This window comes from Branchiostoma floridae, chromosome 15, assembly GCF_000003815.2.
Source record: "Branchiostoma floridae strain S238N-H82 chromosome 15, Bfl_VNyyK, whole genome shotgun sequence".
Taxonomy (NCBI): Eukaryota; Metazoa; Chordata; class Leptocardii; order Amphioxiformes; family Branchiostomatidae; genus Branchiostoma; species Branchiostoma floridae.
Window position 1 is genome coordinate 6,543,660 of NC_049993.1, and position 18,172 is coordinate 6,561,831.

At 43.0% G+C, this 18,172-nt stretch overlaps 4 protein-coding genes across 6 annotated transcripts in view; 1 reads left to right on the plus strand and 3 right to left on the minus strand.

Annotated features, from left to right (window-relative positions):
• LOC118432503 (uncharacterized protein C1orf87-like) overlaps window positions 1-2,206 on the minus strand; it is a 13,281-nt gene extending 11,075 nt beyond the window's left edge. Inside the window, exon 1 of the mRNA XM_035844094.1 lies at window positions 2,011-2,206. The gene's annotated coding sequence lies outside the window, so the exon portion shown is untranslated. The remainder of the gene's footprint in view (window positions 1-2,010) is intronic.
• Window positions 1,880-18,172, plus strand: part of LOC118432500 (glutamate receptor ionotropic, kainate 2-like) — a 29,196-nt gene continuing 12,903 nt past the window's right edge. The window contains exons 1-2 of one of the 3 annotated variants that reach the window (XM_035844087.1): window positions 1,880-1,983; window positions 17,862-18,014. In XM_035844087.1, the coding sequence (XP_035699980.1) occupies window positions 17,867-18,014 (148 nt within the window). In that variant the 5' untranslated portion in view covers window positions 1,880-1,983; window positions 17,862-17,866. Of the gene's footprint in view, window positions 1,984-10,040; window positions 10,155-14,857; window positions 15,333-17,861; window positions 18,015-18,172 lie in introns of those variants that run through there. The other 2 variants (XM_035844086.1, XM_035844085.1) reach the window with 2 other exon arrangements.
• On the minus strand, window positions 3,783-9,784 carry LOC118432502 (glutamate receptor ionotropic, kainate 2-like). The gene is made up of 9 exons (XM_035844093.1): window positions 9,648-9,784; window positions 8,830-8,928; window positions 8,077-8,217; window positions 7,556-7,672; window positions 6,897-7,007; window positions 6,393-6,608; window positions 6,011-6,162; window positions 5,180-5,770; window positions 3,783-4,870 (listed from the first exon to the last, which is right to left on the minus strand). The coding sequence occupies exons 1-9, from the start codon at window positions 9,684-9,686 to the stop codon at window positions 4,498-4,500; spliced, it is 1,839 nt and encodes a 612-aa protein (XP_035699986.1). The 5' UTR covers window positions 9,687-9,784; the 3' UTR covers window positions 3,783-4,497.
• On the minus strand, window positions 9,916-14,534 carry LOC118432504. Its single transcript, XM_035844095.1, has 5 exons — window positions 13,299-14,534; window positions 11,933-12,085; window positions 11,180-11,349; window positions 10,667-10,805; window positions 9,916-10,162 (listed from the first exon to the last, which is right to left on the minus strand). Exons 1-5 carry the CDS (start codon window positions 13,405-13,407, stop codon window positions 9,936-9,938), a joined length of 798 nt encoding a protein of 265 aa, XP_035699988.1. The 5' UTR covers window positions 13,408-14,534; the 3' UTR covers window positions 9,916-9,935.

The window sequence follows — 18,172 nt, forward strand, 5'->3', positions numbered from 1 at the left end:
CAGTTACCTGAACCACTAATAAACTGCAATTTCTCTTTACATTAACTACTCTAAACTAGATCACCATCGATCAATGTCAGGCATGAATAATGTATGATCACCATACACGAAAAGACTCCCTTGGCCTTTTTGGTCGCGTACCCCAGGATTTAATAAGAGGTTAATTCAGGTAAAAGCTTCTTTTTCTGATGTAGGCTCATGGCATTAGCTTATTATTTTTTACATTAAGGAATCAGACAAAATTTCATTAGGAATGGGATGATCCAATAATCAAGCCTCAAAAACTTTTGCACCAAAATAAAAAAGGTTTTATGAATTGTGATGACTGTACCTAAAACAGATCTATTCCTATGCTTTAACTACGAGTAAATTGCCCTTATCTTGGACACTTGTATCAAAGTAAGCTACTTAATCGAGATTTCAAGGCTAAAATTCTAAACCTACAATTTTTGGCCTAGCTATACAGATTAACAACATCCTATACATGAAAACTTACCTCGCCTTTGGAACAAAACGAACAAGAATGCACAAAATGATGCTTCGGACTAACTGTTAGGAACGATGCGTGTTACTCCTACAAGCAAGTTGTGTTGCCTGGCAACATGCTTGCTGCTAGGTGATGGCAAGCCACTCTCATTGCATCTTTAACTTAAAACCTCTCGTTCACTTTTTTAAAACTATCACGAGGATCAACATGGGGTATAATTTGTAATCATAAACAGCACTTCTTTTAAGTCGGATACAAGTTACAATGGTAAGTATATTTTTCTTTTTCCTACTATGATTTTAAGATTTGATTTAAGTAATAGGGACTACCTGAGGCTAACAATATTTGGGGGGAAAAAACAACGATAAACCCTTCGTGAGCCTTCAGTTCACCCCAAGTCACCATCTCCTTTCCAAAGTAATCTTACGTCAGGCAGCTGAACACACACTTCAGTGTGGGAAGCACCTTCTTAAAACCATTGTGAAGTGAAACAGGTGAAAACATGTCATGCATAACAAACCTGCACAGCACTTATTCAAGTTATCATAATACCGTACTAGACGGTGGATAGAATTTAGACAGTGGTGTGGCATACTTCACCTCGGTTGCAGATGACTGCATTACCTTACCCTTAAGTCCTCCAAGACTGGTGACCAACACATGATACACTTGAGTGAAGATCAAATATCCAAGGAGGAATCTTACTTCAATGTCAAGTGACTTACGCACAAAAGACTACTTGGTGACTGACTTCCTTCGACCAGAAGGTCAAGGAGCTTCTTTAGGCTGTTTCCTTGTTGTTTGTTGTATGTGGTTGTTAGGTTCATTTATGGTCATTACATAAAGATTGAAATATAGCCTCATGTGCAATTATGTAATTGTGCCTATTTTACCAACAATAAATCACACAATTCAGAGCTAATTAAGGATCTAATCACTGTATGCTATATTGAAGGCTTGACAGGTGCTGTAATTCTACTTGTTTTCGTCTTTCCCAAGTTCAGAAGAAGGATTTGCATATAACAGGTTAACCATATGGCATAATAACTGTATCGTAGATGGAAGAATAGATAATACAAATTTTAGCGATTTACCTCTATGACCTGTAGGCTGTAGGGTTAGAACTTTTGCTTTTAGTAGGCACTATAGGGTTTTCTTATGAAATCACAAATCTTAGGCTGTGAGACCAAGGAGACAAACCATCACTGTCAATAAATTTTGATTCTTCCTATTAATCTTCGTATATGATCAAGAAGGTTTTGACAAGAAACACTGCGTAAAATTTTAAGAATTTGACGAGGCAACAACAATCGTGTGGCCAGTGTTACGCACATTTTACGCCATTTGATGCCTTCTATGTGACATCACAAAGGGTGTTTGTTCGTAAGGAAACAGACAGACATCAAAATTGGGTCAAGAAAGCAAACAGCGATTTGTTTACAATTCGTAAACAACCATCAAGATTCAAACACAGAATTGACAGGCAGTTTTAACAGGTATACAGTAGCTAATGTCAACAATACCTGGTCCAGGGTGAGGTTGAGTTTTCCTGGGAGGAAATCCGTTAGATAAACGGCAGTAAGTGTCGGGGGATTTTGTACACGAAGCCACTGACCGTGACTCTTAGGGACGAAACAAACATTTGTTCACCTGGCCGCCATGTTGGAAAGGCTCCAGGGGGGCCGACCAATCAGAGACTCGGGATCTGGACCGTACCAAGTATCCCACGGGGAGATCTGGGTCAATACATTCAAACAGGTGTCAAATGTTGCCAGATTTGTGTATGATATCATATGCTTGCTGCGATGCTTTGTTTAAGACAGAAAATCTATTTTAAACTCTTACCTCCGCAAAGAAGATCGTGTTTCGTTGCCTTTTGTATCATTAACATTGGATGTTTAGTGACTTGTAGACGACAGAGTTCAAAAGTTTTGAATGACCTTCATACAGGGTCTCGGTCTGTGCCGCAAGACATAACTGTTACCTGATAATGTTAACATTTTAACATCACAACATTGATAATATTAACATTATGACAACATTATGCTATCACTAAAATACAGCAGTTACTGATGTAAATCAACTACAGTCAAAGCAGTTCTCAACGAAGCCAAAGGGGCTAAGAAAAATGGTTGGTGAGGAGGTGTAGTTACTCAGGGCAGGAATTCGATGAAAAGAAATCCAACCAAAACCACAAACCACAAACTACAAAGCTAAAATTACAAATTGAAGCACAGAACACAAGTCTTTATTTGTAGGAGGCGTAGGTACGTATATGGTGGCATTTGCATAGTTTTAGAGTTTGGGTGCACGAATTCACGCACGTCAGGTCATGTACTTCAAGTAGAACTAGAAAGGCAGCATTTTCGTGAAAATGCGTAATGTTTCCCGGTGGTTTTAACAATCAGTAGTTGACCGCTAAATTTTCATTGTAGCAACTTTTTGATTTCGCGAATCCACCCCCGTCACCCCCCTCCCTCTTAGCCGCTCCCTCTTACCGTGGCACTGATTACAGTAGTGTGGTACGTTCACAACCAAGCTCTGTTTCTTTACAAAAAAATGCAGAACAAAAAAGTGAGAAATGCGGGTTTTGATGTTGTAGTCGCAAGACAAAAGTATTCTTATATTAAATGATGTCTCAAAAGGAAAAAAAAGACAACTGAAAAAAGTCTATCTCCTCAGATTCGAACCCGGGTCGATCCAGCAACAAAAGCGTACAGATCAGGCACTCTGCCGATTCGGCCACTTGGCGCACAACTACAGTAGGTAACTTTTAACAGGTATACAAATGTATTGCAACAGGTCCGTTCATAATTCCCAAGATTGCAAGGTCCAATTTTCTGAAGATAAATGTTTTTGTGTGAAAAGTTAGTGATCTCGTTCGTTCCATAGTGGGTACTTCTTCCTAGACCGCCTGCTTGGTTTGCTTGAAGGCATGGCCGGGCTGACGCCCGAGGTTTTCGCTGCCATAATAATGAAAACGATGCCGAGTTCCATTTTGTGTCCTGCGCGTTGATAGGTTTACCCCTGACGTATCCGCAAGACAGCCAGAATGTCAGCCAATCAAAAAGATGGAAACTTGGACTGCATGATGCAAGTTCCATTTCTCCTTACTTTTGTCCGGTGGATATGCAAATACCTGTAAGGATGCTATATGTTTCTACCTTCGGGAAACATAAAAATATATGGCACGCGTTTTGAAAAGCCTTTGTACTGTATGATATTACATCACAATCATTTTATCTTTACATAATGCGGATATGAGACGATCGCTTTATAAAGAAGAACTTTATTGCAAATTACAATTGTACATGGAACAACGTATGGCAACGACTATTACACAATAGTACAAAAGTATTACACAATAGTACAACATAGAGGTATAGGATAGAGCTTAACAACCTTGTTAACATAACAATAAGGGCTAACATAATTCTTTGACATAATATTACAATGTAGTAGGCTAATCATTAGTTACGGTATTCTTTCTAATAGCAGAGCAGTCCTTGATATATTTGCCTATTTTTGCATTATGGGAGTTCTGACATCTAAAGATGTTTGTAGCATCTAGTCTCTTGAAATCTGTTGTACTTGATTCGAAAATGTGAATAATTCATATATATAGGCTAACGTTACATTTCTGCAAAGGGGCCCGGCCGGGCAGTTTGGGGGAACACAAAACGGGCCAAAATTGATTCAACAGCATGCCTTCTACACGCGCATATTTACTGGCATAAACTTTTTCGTTTCCGCAAACAGCCCGCCCGGTCCCCGGGTAGAACATGTGACGTAGGCCTTAGAAGACTCTGCGAGGCGGGCACTTTGGAGCTTACAATGTGCTTTTTTAAATCATTTTTCTATAGAGAAAATCCGAGAAACTGAGTACAACAGAACTGATATGCTGTCAGAAAAAAAGATAAATCAAAAAAGTCCACCTAGTAGAGTGTAGTAAGAAGTTGATAAGATGATGATTCTTTCGGCACAATTTGTGCTTATTTCTGTTCTATCTGCTACAAATAGATCGGATTCAATCCGCCATTTATGTGAAAATTCTCGTCCGTTGCGTCGTCTTTCTTCTCGTCGTCATTCTTCCCATCCTTCCTTCCTCGAGCGAAGAAGAAAAGAATCTCCACCAATCCGACGATGAGGAAAAGCGCCACCCCGATCAGCAGCAGGTAGAACAGCCCGATGAAGCTCTCTATCTGCAGCTGGCCGTCGTCTTGGGCTACATACTTTGTGGAGCACTCCCCGGGCACGTTCAGGTAGCGGTCCCGGAGGATGTCCATGACCCCCTCCTCCCGGAACAGCAAGATCTGCCGGTTAAACTCCGTCACGAACGGCGAGCCGCGAGGGAACATCAGGGCGGTGGGGGAGCGGAAGAACCTGCGGGGTTCAGTTAACGTTAACGCTGGTCAATCTACATTCGGTAGGTAATTCCATAATTCGTAGATAAGACTATTTTAACAAGTATTGAATCAGCCGCATCTCAAGTTGTTTAATTAGCTCGTTTGCATTTCGTCGTGAATCCGCAAAATGCCTAAGAGCTATTTGGACGACTTGAAAATTGTGTAGTCCGGTTCGCAAATAAGACTTTAGAACACTACTATGCGACGGCTATATATGCCAATGGACGAGTACGGATACGCAAAAGTCCCGTCTCTGAAGTACACCCCCAGATAGCCTTATACTGACCTCTCTCCCACCACGATCAGGTTGCAGAGCTCCTCCTTCACACGAAACTGGTTCTCATTGTCTGCGATGAAGACGAATCGTTCCTCCTCGGCTTTCTTCAGCAGCTTCTCACGAGAATCGAGCAGAACCTCCCCTTTCCAGCGCTTCAGCCTCCTCCCGAGGGTCTTGTAGGGTTCGTCGGTGCTGTTCATCAGGAATTTGACGATGGTGTTCCTCTCCAGAGCCCCGAACCTGTAGTCGCTGTTGGCTAGATCCTGCAGAGACGAGATCTGCCGGTCCAGGTTGGTTTTGGTCAGGAAGGCGGCCAGGTTCGCGGTGTACGAAGAAATGGCGACGAGGCAGACGAAAAACCACAAAGATGCCAGAGTTCGTCCGGCGAAAGAGCGCGGTAGAAACTCGGGACCAGCTGCGACGTAAGCCCCCCACACGCTCCACAAGCTGTTCAGGAAGTTGAGATTTTTCCCTTCTTCTTCTTCGACCTCCCCTCGTTTAGCCAACCCACCCCACTCGTTCGGATTGATGCAGTTGTTATAGGCGAGGAGGATGGCCACGCCCAGGTTAGCACACAACATCACCACCCACACGGTGTAACTGGAGAGATGAAGCAAAAAACAATTTGTATAAAAGCACATCTACGGGGATTTTAAAGCGTCTACAAAACAGAAAAGTGTTTCTTGCTTTGATTTCTACATCAACCTCGACAATCACTTTTCGGTCCTTTTTCTTAGACGGTCCTGCCATTTGAACGTACTTAAAAGCAAAAGCCAAATGGATTTAGCAAAATATGATTCACTGTGCATGATTTCACGCATGCCCTTGCCAGCAGCTCACCTGAAGGGATTGAGAAACTCTAGAAGCCCAGGTGCAGCCCTGGAGGGCCGCCTCATGATGAGGTAGTACCCGGCCATCTCTATCGGCTCCGTGAAGTCCACGGCCTGCAGACGGAAGGAGCGAGTCGACACTGCGTCCAGAGCGAGATCGTACTGAAGCGTGAGTGGAAAAGAGAAAACACTGGGACTTCATGCTAATGACATTTTACCTTTCTGAGAAGCTTATCTTGACTTCATCATGACAAGAAACACACGTATGATGCTTTCTTCCCGTACAATGAACAGTGGATCGCGGTTGATGTGCATGTGGTGTCCCAATGACTGAAGTTCTTTTCAGTGGTGCGAACTTGAAGTAAGCTACAGTATAGTCGGGACATACTTACCTCATGTCTTGCCAGCAGGCCGATCATGCCGTCCCAGCTGCCGTCCGTCTCGTTCTGGGATCCGATCGTGATGTTGTCGCGCACGTCAATGGTGAAAGTGAAGTTCAGTCTCTTGGCCATGAGGTTCAGCATGTCGATGAGGAAACCTTCGTACCGCTCAACCCCTATTAGACCCTCCGTGTCGGCGTGTTGCTTCAGCCTGACCCAAGGGTCTCTCTGTAGGGCGAGTAGTTATTCAGTTAGTTTGTTTATTTATTTATTTTACATATAAAAACAAATAAAAGTACCGGAGGAAGGGAGAAAGTTCAAAGCCCTTCTCCACTCTGTCCTCTTCGACCACTCTTTGACCATTTGCTGACGTCACACTTCCGGTCTGGATGTGTGACATAGGCGTTGGGTCATTTCAACTTGGTAAAGATCAGAGGACTGGTCGAAAGCTTGTTGGTAAGCGCTTTATTTTGCACACGGATGTTAAGTTCAAAATTGTAACAAAACGTTTCTTACCTGTTTTGAAATGATCTTGAGCACTTTGCCGCCCAGCACGGGGTTGGTGAAGAAGCTGGAGTTGAACTGGGAGGTCAGGTTGGCGCCGTCTACCTGACTCCACTTCCCAACCTGCAGGGAAACAGGAAATATGATGATCAGGATGGTCCGGGTTAGAGCACACTGGTCTGATGACCATCAAACTTCATCACTGTCGGTAAAGCTAAGGCCACAACCTGCCGTATGTTTTTTGGTCAGTAAGGTTTTTTTGGAGGGCACGTCCGCCACATCTTTCTGAAAACGTGGGGAAGGACTGGAAAGAGCAGGGAGGGAATAAGTTGCGCAAGGTGTAAGGATGTGGTCTACACGCCACGCCAGGCCGTGAGGAGTTGCAAGTTTAACATTACAGTGACATAACTTTTGTACCAACACTATCAGCAAAATCTGAGCTGTCCTTACAAAGAGCATGCTCCTACTGCAGCCCATGTTACAAAAAAAGGCCCTATTACTTCCGCCACGTAACAGAGACGGGGGACGACATAGACTGTGAGTGTCGGACACATTTGATTCACGTGACTCTCGCGTCACGTGGCTGAAGTAATGGGTCCATGTTGTCATGAAGGTTAGAGCGACTATTTTCTTACAATTTTCAGTTTATTGTTATAACTGATATCAGTTACCTTGACCAGGTCACTGCCGGTGTTCTCCATCAGATCCATGACCAAGTTGTTCCGGAGTCTAGTGGAGACGCTCACATTCTTGTAGTGGACGTTACCGGTGTAGCCTTCAAACTCAATCTGTTAGGACAAATGGGACGGGCATAATCTGCTGTAGTATATGATATATACGCACGTGTGATATATACGCACGAGTGTTCTATCACATGTATCAGGAACAAACCGTGCGGTCTCTGCCAGGTACGTAGGTACAAGTTCTAGACCTGGTCACATTGACAATTAATACATTATCTTTGATCTATATATAGCTATCAACTCTCTCTGTATCTTATTTTCTTAACAACATTGTATTTGTTTATCAGTAGTCTGCAAAGAACGGCTAGGGACCGTTTCGTTAGCTAAAAACGGCTGAATACCAGGGAACAACAACCATTTCCCTTCATACCGTTTTTGAGAAATTTTGCTCCTTATTTTGACCCTATAACCTTGTTCCTTTAGGATCACCCCGCTGAGATTAACGGCACCTCTGTGATATAGTCCCGCAGACGACACTGTGCTTGTCCCGCCGTCAGCTCTCCTCTGTCTACGGCACGAGCCGCCTCCACCGCCGAGTGGGCCAGAGACAAGGCGCCGTCCAGCACCAGGCGTTCGAACATTCGACCGGTCTGTCAGGAAAAAAGAAATAACGTCGTTAGTTTTGCTATGTACGCAAAATGCCATTCCTTGTGTACATATAAGGGGTCTATATTTCATTAAAGAATATAAAACCTTGAAGGAATTTTCTCTTAAAAAGAAAAATCTCTTTAAAAACTATAGCTGCTGTGGTACACTATAGGTAGTTTCCAGAGCAGACATCGTGGCCAGCGCTGTTTTCTGTCACTGGGGTCTGCCACGTCTACAGAGCGCCGGCAATATCTGTCATGTAGTAGACGTCAAAGGCAACATCCCGACCAAGGCCCGGTTTGGAAATGGGATCTTAGCCTAAGGCTATCGTCTCATTTCCACAAAAAGTCCCGGTCTGGTAATTTTAGGGAACGAAAGATATGATATAAAAGACAACAAAAACGCAAAACGGACCAAAATTAACAGCATTGGCATAATCAACTTAAAAAATTTTCGTTTGACGAAACAGCCCGGCCGGGCTCCGGGTAAAAAAAAATGTGAGGTAGGCCTAACAGTGGGCCAAAGAAATTGAGCTACATGATTTAGTTTCATTTTGGGTCAAATTCAAACAGGAATTTTTACCGTAATGAACTTCAGAAATGAAACATACTTACAGTGCCATTAGTATTCCGCTCAGTGTTAGGATGAAAGAACGTCGCCCTGACACCCGTGTCTTGGAAAGCATCAAAACTGATGTCGCCAAGAGGAGCGTTCTAGATATCAAAAGATACAAAAGACATCAACGCTCTTCCTATTTAAGGGCTAGCTATCTCCATAATAATGAAGACATAGTTTGTTGGGTGTGTCTGTGTACCTGTCTGTGTGTGTGTCTGTGTTTCCGGATTTTTGTAGTCAGCATAACTTCTCGATGGTTTTCGCTGATATTTGGCGGTGTGGGTAGGAGTTGGGAAGACTAATTATAAGGTCAGGGGCGATTTGGGGCCACTGGTGTGTGACCTTGGTACTGCCGCAAAACGTTTATATCTTTTGTTCTGGACGTGCTGTGGTCTTGATAACTTTATGGCAGATAGAACATTGATAGATACCAAGTATGCAAATGAGAGCTTAATTAGCACAATTAATGCAAAAGTGTCACAATTCTTTCAAGCTTTTAAGATGATTGGACTGTCAACATTGTGGCCTGTGTAAGTTAGTTAAAAGTGTGCACAACCAAGCCTAGATTATGTAGATGTGGAAGTCATTTGCATAATCAGAATATTTCATGGGGATATGAGTCTCTAAACTCTTGTTCTCAAATAGCCTTTCCCAATTTGGGAAATTACATAGGAGTATCACTACCAATGGGCTTCTATACATGCGTGACCCAAGGAATACAATAAAGGAGATGGGCACCTCTCTATATACCATATGATGTGGGAAGGGCGTTAACCTGAACTAACACGTACAAAACGCTGTGAACATTATTACCCACTAGGCTAGTGATGATCCAATGGTACTGCTCCTTCACCATTAGCAGATACACTGCCTGGACGTGTGCGGAAACAAACAGATTATTTCAAACAGTTATCACAATTTCTCCGAGCTTCAACCATTTACAGAGATCACCAAAGGACAACATTTTTTTGTATAGTTAACAAAAATAACGTGGGACAGTTCATTATATAAGGCCCCGCAATAGTACTTTAAACTTAATTACGTTTTCTTTTATACTGTACGTGCAATTAGCCTTTGGACTTGCTTTTACAAATAAGCACATTGATTAACTAGAACGACATACCCTGTCCAGGACATCATTGATGATGGCAGAATTGGACATCAGGATCACGTGACTCTCGCGAGATTTCTTGACTTGTCTGAGAAGCTCGGTCAGCGCGGGTTTGTCCACCTTGTCCGGACCTTCTCCGACCAGAGGGATCTCCTTCACACGCAGGAGCCAGTCCCGATCTGCGGCCCAGTTCAGAAACTTCTGCAAACTACGGTAGGCGTCTGGGAAAAAAGACTCAATATGTCTCAGTTCAATATGTCTGTAGTGACACGCAATGCGTCTAAAAGAAACTGGTCACATCACACAGGTGGTGACCATCATGATAAACAGGATAGATAATCCCAGCGACCGACAACAAGAGGCCACGATAGCCAGGTGGTCCTTATGCAAAGCAAGGGTTACCACAAGTACAGGGTTCACTGTAGTTGATATGCGAGATATGCATGTACTTCAATCTGTTGGACGACATGCAACCATAAGTACAATTAAGGGCTAGCTTGTACCTGCGAGATTGGGACTGATAGGTTTTCATCCGGCCTCTACTATTACATGTTATCGGACTGACGATTCGACGTCTCCGACGAAGGATAAGACATTTCTTATCGTTGACGTTCCTTGAATTTTGGGAACGCTTGCATCAAAACCACCGACTGTGTGGTCAAAACTCGGGTGTGCACATAAAAGGGCAATCATCGGGACGTAATGGTAAAGGTAAAGACGTGTACCTGCGAATTTGTCATACAGCACGAAGGCTGACGTCCATTTGTACTTCTCCACCGTGTTGACTATCATCAGGCTCAGGTCGTCCGGCTCCGGATATGACGTCACCCAGACCCCGCTGTTGGGTGGCAGGCCATGCGCCTCCTGGGGTAACAAAACGAAATTACTTAAGCGAAGTTTTTGACGAAAAAAATGAATCTCACCTTTGCGGCTAGACTCTGCAGGTTACTCTGTTTTCTAGCTATAAACCTTCGCAAGCAACCTTCGCAAGCAGAATATTTTTTCTTCACGTGATCTGGTCGCGGTGATAAACAATTATTGAAAATGTATTTAGTCCTCTCGAATTTGAAAAGTCGTTGAATACAACAACAAATATTATAAAATGAATTGTAGATACACGTGAACCTTTACTGTCTGTGCAGCAACACGTTGAAATATATGCCATACAAGACGATGCCCTATAATTTTGGGGAATTGTGACCAGTGTTGTGATCATGATCAAGCCTTTTGAAACTCACCACTGGACGCTGAACAACCATGGTGAGCAGCTGGCTGTTGTCCTGGGTTAAGTCATGGTAAGCGCAGTGAGTTGCCTCCCCTTCCAGATTTTGGTCCAATTTAACAGCCTTCCTGTCGTTGTTCACCACAAGGATGTTACAGATCCCTCTGTCCTTGAACCAGGCAGTGGCTGCAATGGGCAATAGATGGAGACACTCGTCATCATTTCATGTGTGAATAGATATGCATAGATTCACTGAATTAAAAAAAACCCGGAGCTGTGTCTTGAGTCTGGGTAACATCCTAGATAGATTATGCTGTGTGACATATAATAGAGAAAAAGTCGCAACTAGAATTATTTCACAACGCACATATGGCATATACTATTGGGCTATCCCCTGAGGCGTCGCCAAAAATTGCAGAAAATTAAGGACATGAAATGCCTAGTCTCCAAGCTACGGTGCCTTAGAGATAGTATCAAAGCTGGCCAAGAAGTATAGCCGTGCCCGTTTGACTCCCTTTGGCCGGCTATACTGATTGGCCAGCTTTGATACTATCTCTAAGGTACCGTAGCTTGGAGGTACCGTAGCCTAGGGTCTGCTTGTAGACTAGAAATGCCTACCGTTGTCCAGAGCGTCCTTCTCCACACAGTTGAGAAAGAGTCGTATTACTAGAATAATATCAAAACGAACTAACATATGGCATATACTATTAGGCTAGCCCCTGAGGCGTCGCCAAAAATTGCAGAGATAGAGAGGACATGAAATACCTACCGTTGTCCAGAGCGTCCTTCTCCACACAGCTGGAGTCCAGCTCCACCAGGTTGAACGTGACGTCAGGCGGACCCTGGGACTGGCTGAAGTCCCGCAGGACATTACGAACGCCCTCGGCGTACGCTTCCTGGTTACCTGCCGCGTACATCACACCTACAAACGACATCAACGAGAATCAACACAAAAGTACATGTAATTACTCAAGCGACTACTAAGGTTTTGAAAACGTTGAGATTCTGACAGCATGACTTGACTTTGTTCAGATTGTAAACAATACAATGCACGTGGGTCACAGGCAACAATTGCTGGTGTTGTGGCCTACACAAAACACATAGACGTTATATCAATATACTGAATAGCCTGTGAATATGAAACATTAAATACAATCATTAAATACAGTCTAAAACATCAAATATGATCTAAAATATCTATAAGACTAACGCTTCGTGTTGACAAACAGCTCAACTTGCTCCGTACTTGATTTACGATCAATTTATTCAATCTGAGAGATCATTTTGGGCGGGACGAATGGCGTGCTAAAAGAGTGGGGAATGGGGCGATTTTCCAGCTATTAGTCCACGCATGCGTGATTTAATCGACCCCGGTATGACACACGCCTTGATGAAGACTTTCCAAGACTGTCCTAAGACGTGCGTTGACTAGATATCATTTTTGTAAAGAACAAAGGGGTTAGCAATGATAATTGGCCAATGATATCATCTAGAAAATCCGTAGCTTGACCCACGCCTTTCATACTTGGTGACCTGCACAATATTAGCCTCAGGGGATGAATGACAACAGTAAAGTTATCATGAACACGATCACGTTGCATACCTTCTTTTATGCCAGGCCGCCCCTGGCAAAGTTAGACTAACATAGACTGACATTGACTTCGGTACGAAAGATCTAGATTTAACTTTACTTTCCCTAAGACCTAACTGGACCCAACAATCATAGTTATTTCTTGTTCATGTCAACCAAGGAAGGCAATCTATGACAGAAAGAACAATACTAGTTGTTCAGTGTGTATGATTATACAAAGGTTAAGATCATATCTCGGTCCTGTTCGTCTGTTCTATGTCTCGCGGGAGAGGGGGAAAGGGGAGTTGCATGGAGAAAATTGTACTGGTAGCTACTGCCACCAGTACAATAAAGAAACAAGAAAGGCAACATTTTTTTTTAAACTGCAGGCTGTTTTCTCTCGAGCCTTGTGTCAAGCTACTCGCATACAATACTACTGTATATCATAATGCTCGCCCCAAAGTAGTGTGTGCGAATGAAAAAAAGAATTTGCGGCAATGATAGGGCACCAACAAAAAGCCACAGCACACCAGCACACAGTATATCGAAAGGTTCCAATGCTTACCGATGTCAACGTTTAGGCTGAAGACGACCTCAACTTGGCTCAGCAGGAGAACCAGCAGTGGCCCCAGGGCGTTGGAAGGTGGTTGTTTTTCATGGGGAAAGCGTCCCATCTTCCCCGTCCACTCCTGTACCAGGCACGGCTCTGAGAACGTCTGGTAGCTGGTTACAGCAGTAGATTCGACAGAAATGAGCACGATGTGCGGGGTGATGTCTGTGGTTCTTCAACAACTCTTAAAAGTTGCCTTTCACCTGGCCGTACACGTACAGCTGAGCCACGAAAGACGCTGCGACGTTTCAACCTAAAACTGTTGTTACCTTAGTTCAGATCGCGTTATTGAAGATCAGTTGACTCAGTTTGACTCAACACAACTGTCAGGTTCGACTAATTATTTACAAGTGCGGTGAAACTGTTGCAGTGTTGTTGTCTCAGAGTATCAACAAGCCTACAGTCTCGATCACAGACACACCTACTTATGACGTAGCACGTTGACCTTAACTTCGCCATATGACTCACCTTGGAGACGACACCTGGCGTTTTTGCAGTCCCCCTTTTTGCTGCTCAGGCAACACCGACTTAATTTTATGGATTTTTTAGAACAGGCGTAAGGGCCGGTTTACAGGAGGCCAAAAAATGACTTGTCCTAAAAATGTCCTACGACATTCGACGCGCGGCGCGTGTCCTAGGACACTTTTTTGTCCGTTTAAAAAACGAAAATGACGCGTCTTGCCTAGTGCTTCATTGTCACAATCGTTTGTCAATTTACCATGGTGGTTAATGAGCAGTATCCGTAAGATGTAAAGTGTTAGGTTTGGAAAAAACTCGTTTTTTCTCGAAGCCTGTGTGCAGATACATGAGGTGTGTTTATAATAGATAAGCAGAGCCTAGAGCTCCTTTGTCAACTTACCTTGGTGGTTAATGAGCCGTGCCTGTAAGATGTAAAATGGGAGGTTTGGAAAAAGACTTCGAAATTAGTTTCTGCTTCTGCCCCAGGATACAATAGTAGTGGATGTCCTTGATTTCTGTTTCTCATGAATCCCCACGGTGCAATTGCAGTGATTAAAATTCCCAAGCGAGTGCTTGCATGTGACGTGTAAGCAACTGTTGTATTAGTAGATACTGTTATATCAGTTATTGCTTTGTAAGATTTGCTGTTAGATTCGTATATGTGTCTTGTGTTATGACTTTTCATGACAATTTCTGGCCACTACTGATTTATATCCCGGCGGGGACTGCAAAAACGGGTGGGTAAGACCAAGGACGTTATGGTAAGACGGTTGGTTTAGAGTTGTTGTTTTTTTTTAAATTAGAATTAGACGGGTCTGTTTTACTATCCTCATGGCTTACGATTGACTTCGCCAGGTGGTTGGCCGACCAGGTTTATTTGTCATTTCTTTAGAAAAAGCTTTTGAGGGCCATTAAGTTGTGACGTGAACTCACGTTACCATGGTAACAGTGCTCAAGGCCATGCCGTGAGGGATGCCAGATGCCATCCCAGGTGAGTCATATGGCGATGTCCAGGTCAATGGAGATAATTGACTCGTCCTGATGCAGGACGTGCTGTGTCATTAGTAGGTGTGTCCGTGATCAAGAGTGCAGGTTTGTTGTCACTCTGGGACACCAACAGATTTCCCACACTTGTAAAGAGTTTACGTCGAACTGGGCAGGAGACTTAAGCCGGGTTGAGTCCAACTGAGTTAACTGGACCTTCAATATCGCGATCTCAACTAACATAGCAACATTTTGAGGTTGAAACGTCGCAGCGTCTTTCGTGGCTGAGTTGTACGAGTACGTCCAGGTGAAAGACAGCTGTTGAGAGTTGTTGAGGAACCACAGGCAGCATCCCACACATCGTGATTGTTTCTATCGAATCTACATCTACTAAGCAGCTACTCGACGTTCTCTCCAATCGGTGCTTGGTACAAATTTAGACGGGGATGGGACGTGAGAAACACCCGCCCTCCCGCGCCCTGGGGCTACTGCTGGTTCTACTACTGAGCCAAGTTGAGCTCGTCGTCAGCTTAAATATTGACATCGGTAAGCCATGGATTTTTTAAATATCTTTTGTATTGTATATTTTTGCCCTATTATTGCTGTAATTTTACAGTATCAGTGACGTAGAAGTGATTTCAAAATATAGGCCCGGTACACGACTGAACATTTTCTTCTGTACTGTTGATCTCTTAATCCTTAATGTTGTGTTTTGCTTTCTTCATTGTCCTGGTGCGCCATTAGCTAACAGTGCTACAATTTTTTCTATGCAGTTTGTCTGTTCTGCCCTTTTCTCCCTCTCTGGCCGGGCCATTAGAACAGATAAACAGGACCGAGACGTAATCTTTTGTCCGGACATAATCATACACACTGTGTGAATACTACTGTTCTTTCTGTCATAATTTCCCTATCTCTGCTGATATGAACAGGAAATCAATCTATGACCGTTCAGTCCAGGTTTACGGAGTGTTAAGGAAAAGTTAACTCTACATCTTTTGTACTGGGAAACGTCCGTGTTCGTCTAACTTTGCCGGTGGCGACTTGGTATTAAGTCTGACGACTGTTTTGGCTGTTTTGTCTTCAAGGCGTGTGTCACACCGGTGTGCTCAATCGATAAGATCATGCATGCATGGACTAATAGCTGGAAAATCGCGTAGATTTTCCCCTTTATACGTAAGCACTCCTTAGTATTTGTCCCGACCAAAAATATATGTCATGTTGATTGAAATTATATCCTAAAGCAACTCGTAAAACAAGTGCGCGGAACAAATCGGTCGTCAAAATGAGACCCCGTCTTATCAATATTTACTGTAACCAAAATAATATGTTAAAGAATGACTACAAAAACTCTGTTGTAGACTTATGCTAACAAGGAAAAGCACAAGTCATAGCAATAAAGCAACATTGTTACATTGACATAACTTTACAGAGACATCTTACTACATCTTACAGGACATAAGAATTTTCTTTTACGCAACCAGTTTTTCTCGCCAACATCTTACAGGTTCAACGTCTTGCTTCTTTAATCTGAAAATATTACCAGTAGTACCAGTAAATGTACTAACAGTAACAGATGGTAAAATACATGCTTTATCCCCCACCCCACCAAAAAATACGTTTATAATTTGAGTGGCTCGTGTACCTCGAGGGCAGATTTGCTGTACTGATCATAATAAAAAGGTGAATCTACTAACACCTCCCTCCCATCATTCTGCGTGCATTAATGTGTTCACGCACGTCATCAAGGACACTGGTCTTCTCGAGGACACACACATTTATCAAGGTCATTTGGCTCCTGTCGGAGATTAAAGATTAATAATAAATAAGTGGCATTGTTAATCCAGCAGGCTACAGTGAACAGAGGTCAATGAACGCATACAAGTCAGTAATTCAATCTCTTTTTTGTTCCTCGTAGTTAGAGGTCATGATAGATACCGGAACATTGATATAGCAAACTGAAAAATAGTATGTCATGTTGGTGTAATGGTTAGGGTGTTTGGCCCATAACCCAGAGGTCTTGGGTTCAAATCTCTGGCATGCCACCGATGTTGTGCCCTTACGAAAGGCACGACTTTCCTCACTCCGTCCAGGTGTAAAATGGTACCTGACTTCGGTTGGGGAGGTTATAGGTGGTAGAAGGAGAGGGATTGAATTTAGTTACATGTACTCGTATAAGGTTATTTGGGGCTATTAGACTAAATGTCTTTTATGCATAAGAAAAATAATGAGGTTAGTTGTTTTGGTGAATGTCGACACATTATACACGAATAATAATGGGAATTGCCTAAATACGTCATATAAAAATCTTCTCTACTGCCTTGTTCAATTAGAGTTTTATCATCAGGGGCAGGCAATTTCCACTGATGGGCCAGTGTTTTATTTGTACATCTTATGTTCTATCAAGCACGTAACTGTTTTGTTGTTTTTTCCATACTAGCTAGCTAGCTTATGTCCACCAGAGTAGTCAAGTAGGTGACTGAACCCACAGGATTATGCATTATCTATTGTGTTTACCAGCACATTAGTACTTCTTGACTTTACTCTGTTTCACCTCATCATGAGGATGACAAATTATGATGATTATAACTTCTTCCTTATCATCACAAAATTACTAAGAACCTGTTATAAACATAGGCAAATATATCGGGCATACCCATTGTTTAATGTTAGCTGATAGTTTTTTTCTGCTACCTTGCATGCCTTTTGCTTCCAATGCAACATGTACTAAAGCCTATTTCTGCAACAATACTCGATGGCCATTTCAAGGTTACGGGTTACATAAATCAAGGACATCATATAGACTTATTCTTAAATAATTTCCTGGCAGAATTCGGACTATAAGACAACATTCTTCTTCGCAAAGCCAAGTAAAAATTACCCAAGAAGCAACTGGACGAGTTGTTAAAACGGTCAGACGTTTCACACAGCGTCCACAGTGCCTTTCGCCAAGGCTACACTACGAAAGACCGCGAATGTTGTGTGTTACGTCTGACCGTTTTCACAACTCATCCAGTTGCTTGAAGTAAGTTTTGTATTAACATAAGTGCCGTTGATCATGATCATTTGCCACTCCAGGTGTGATGTACGCGGCAGGTAACAGGGAAGCGTACGGCGAGGGCGTTCGTAACGTCCTGCGGGACTTCAGCCAGTCCCAAGGATCCCCTGACGTCACGTTCAACCTTGAGGAGCTGGAGTCCAGCTGTGTGGAGAAAGAAGCTCTGGACAACGGTAGGCATCTCATGTCCTCTCTCTACAATTTTTGGCGACGCCTCAGGGGCTAGCCTAACAGTATATGTCACATGTTCGTAGTTACAACTCTTTTCTTCCCGAAGCCACCGCATACTGATGACATAACTAGCATCTTAATGCTTAAAGACCTTTGACTT

Excerpts from the sequence above, each read along its gene's own strand:
- LOC118432502 (XM_035844093.1), bottom strand. The coding sequence starts at position 9,686 with ATGGTGAAGGAGCAGTACCATTGGATCATCACTAGCCTA. Across the intron at positions 6,609-6,896 it reads TCAAGATCATTTCAAAACAG|AGAGACCCTTGGGTCAGGCT; the intron begins GTAAGAAACGTT and ends CTCGCCCTACAG. Across the intron at positions 6,163-6,392 it reads GCCTGCTGGCAAGACATGAG|TACGATCTCGCTCTGGACGC; the intron begins GTAAGTATGTCC and ends CTCACGCTTCAG.
- LOC118432504 (XM_035844095.1), bottom strand. The coding sequence starts at position 13,407 with ATGGGACGCTTTCCCCATGAAAAACAACCACCTTCCAACGCCCTGGGG. Across the intron at positions 12,086-13,298 it reads CAGCCTAAACGTTGACATCG|GTGTGATGTACGCGGCAGGT; the intron begins GTAAGCATTGGA and ends TGTCGTTTGTAG. Across the intron at positions 10,163-10,666 it reads GCTGTATGACAAATTCGCAG|ACGCCTACCGTAGTTTGCAG; the intron begins GTACACGTCTTT and ends CTTTTTTCCCAG.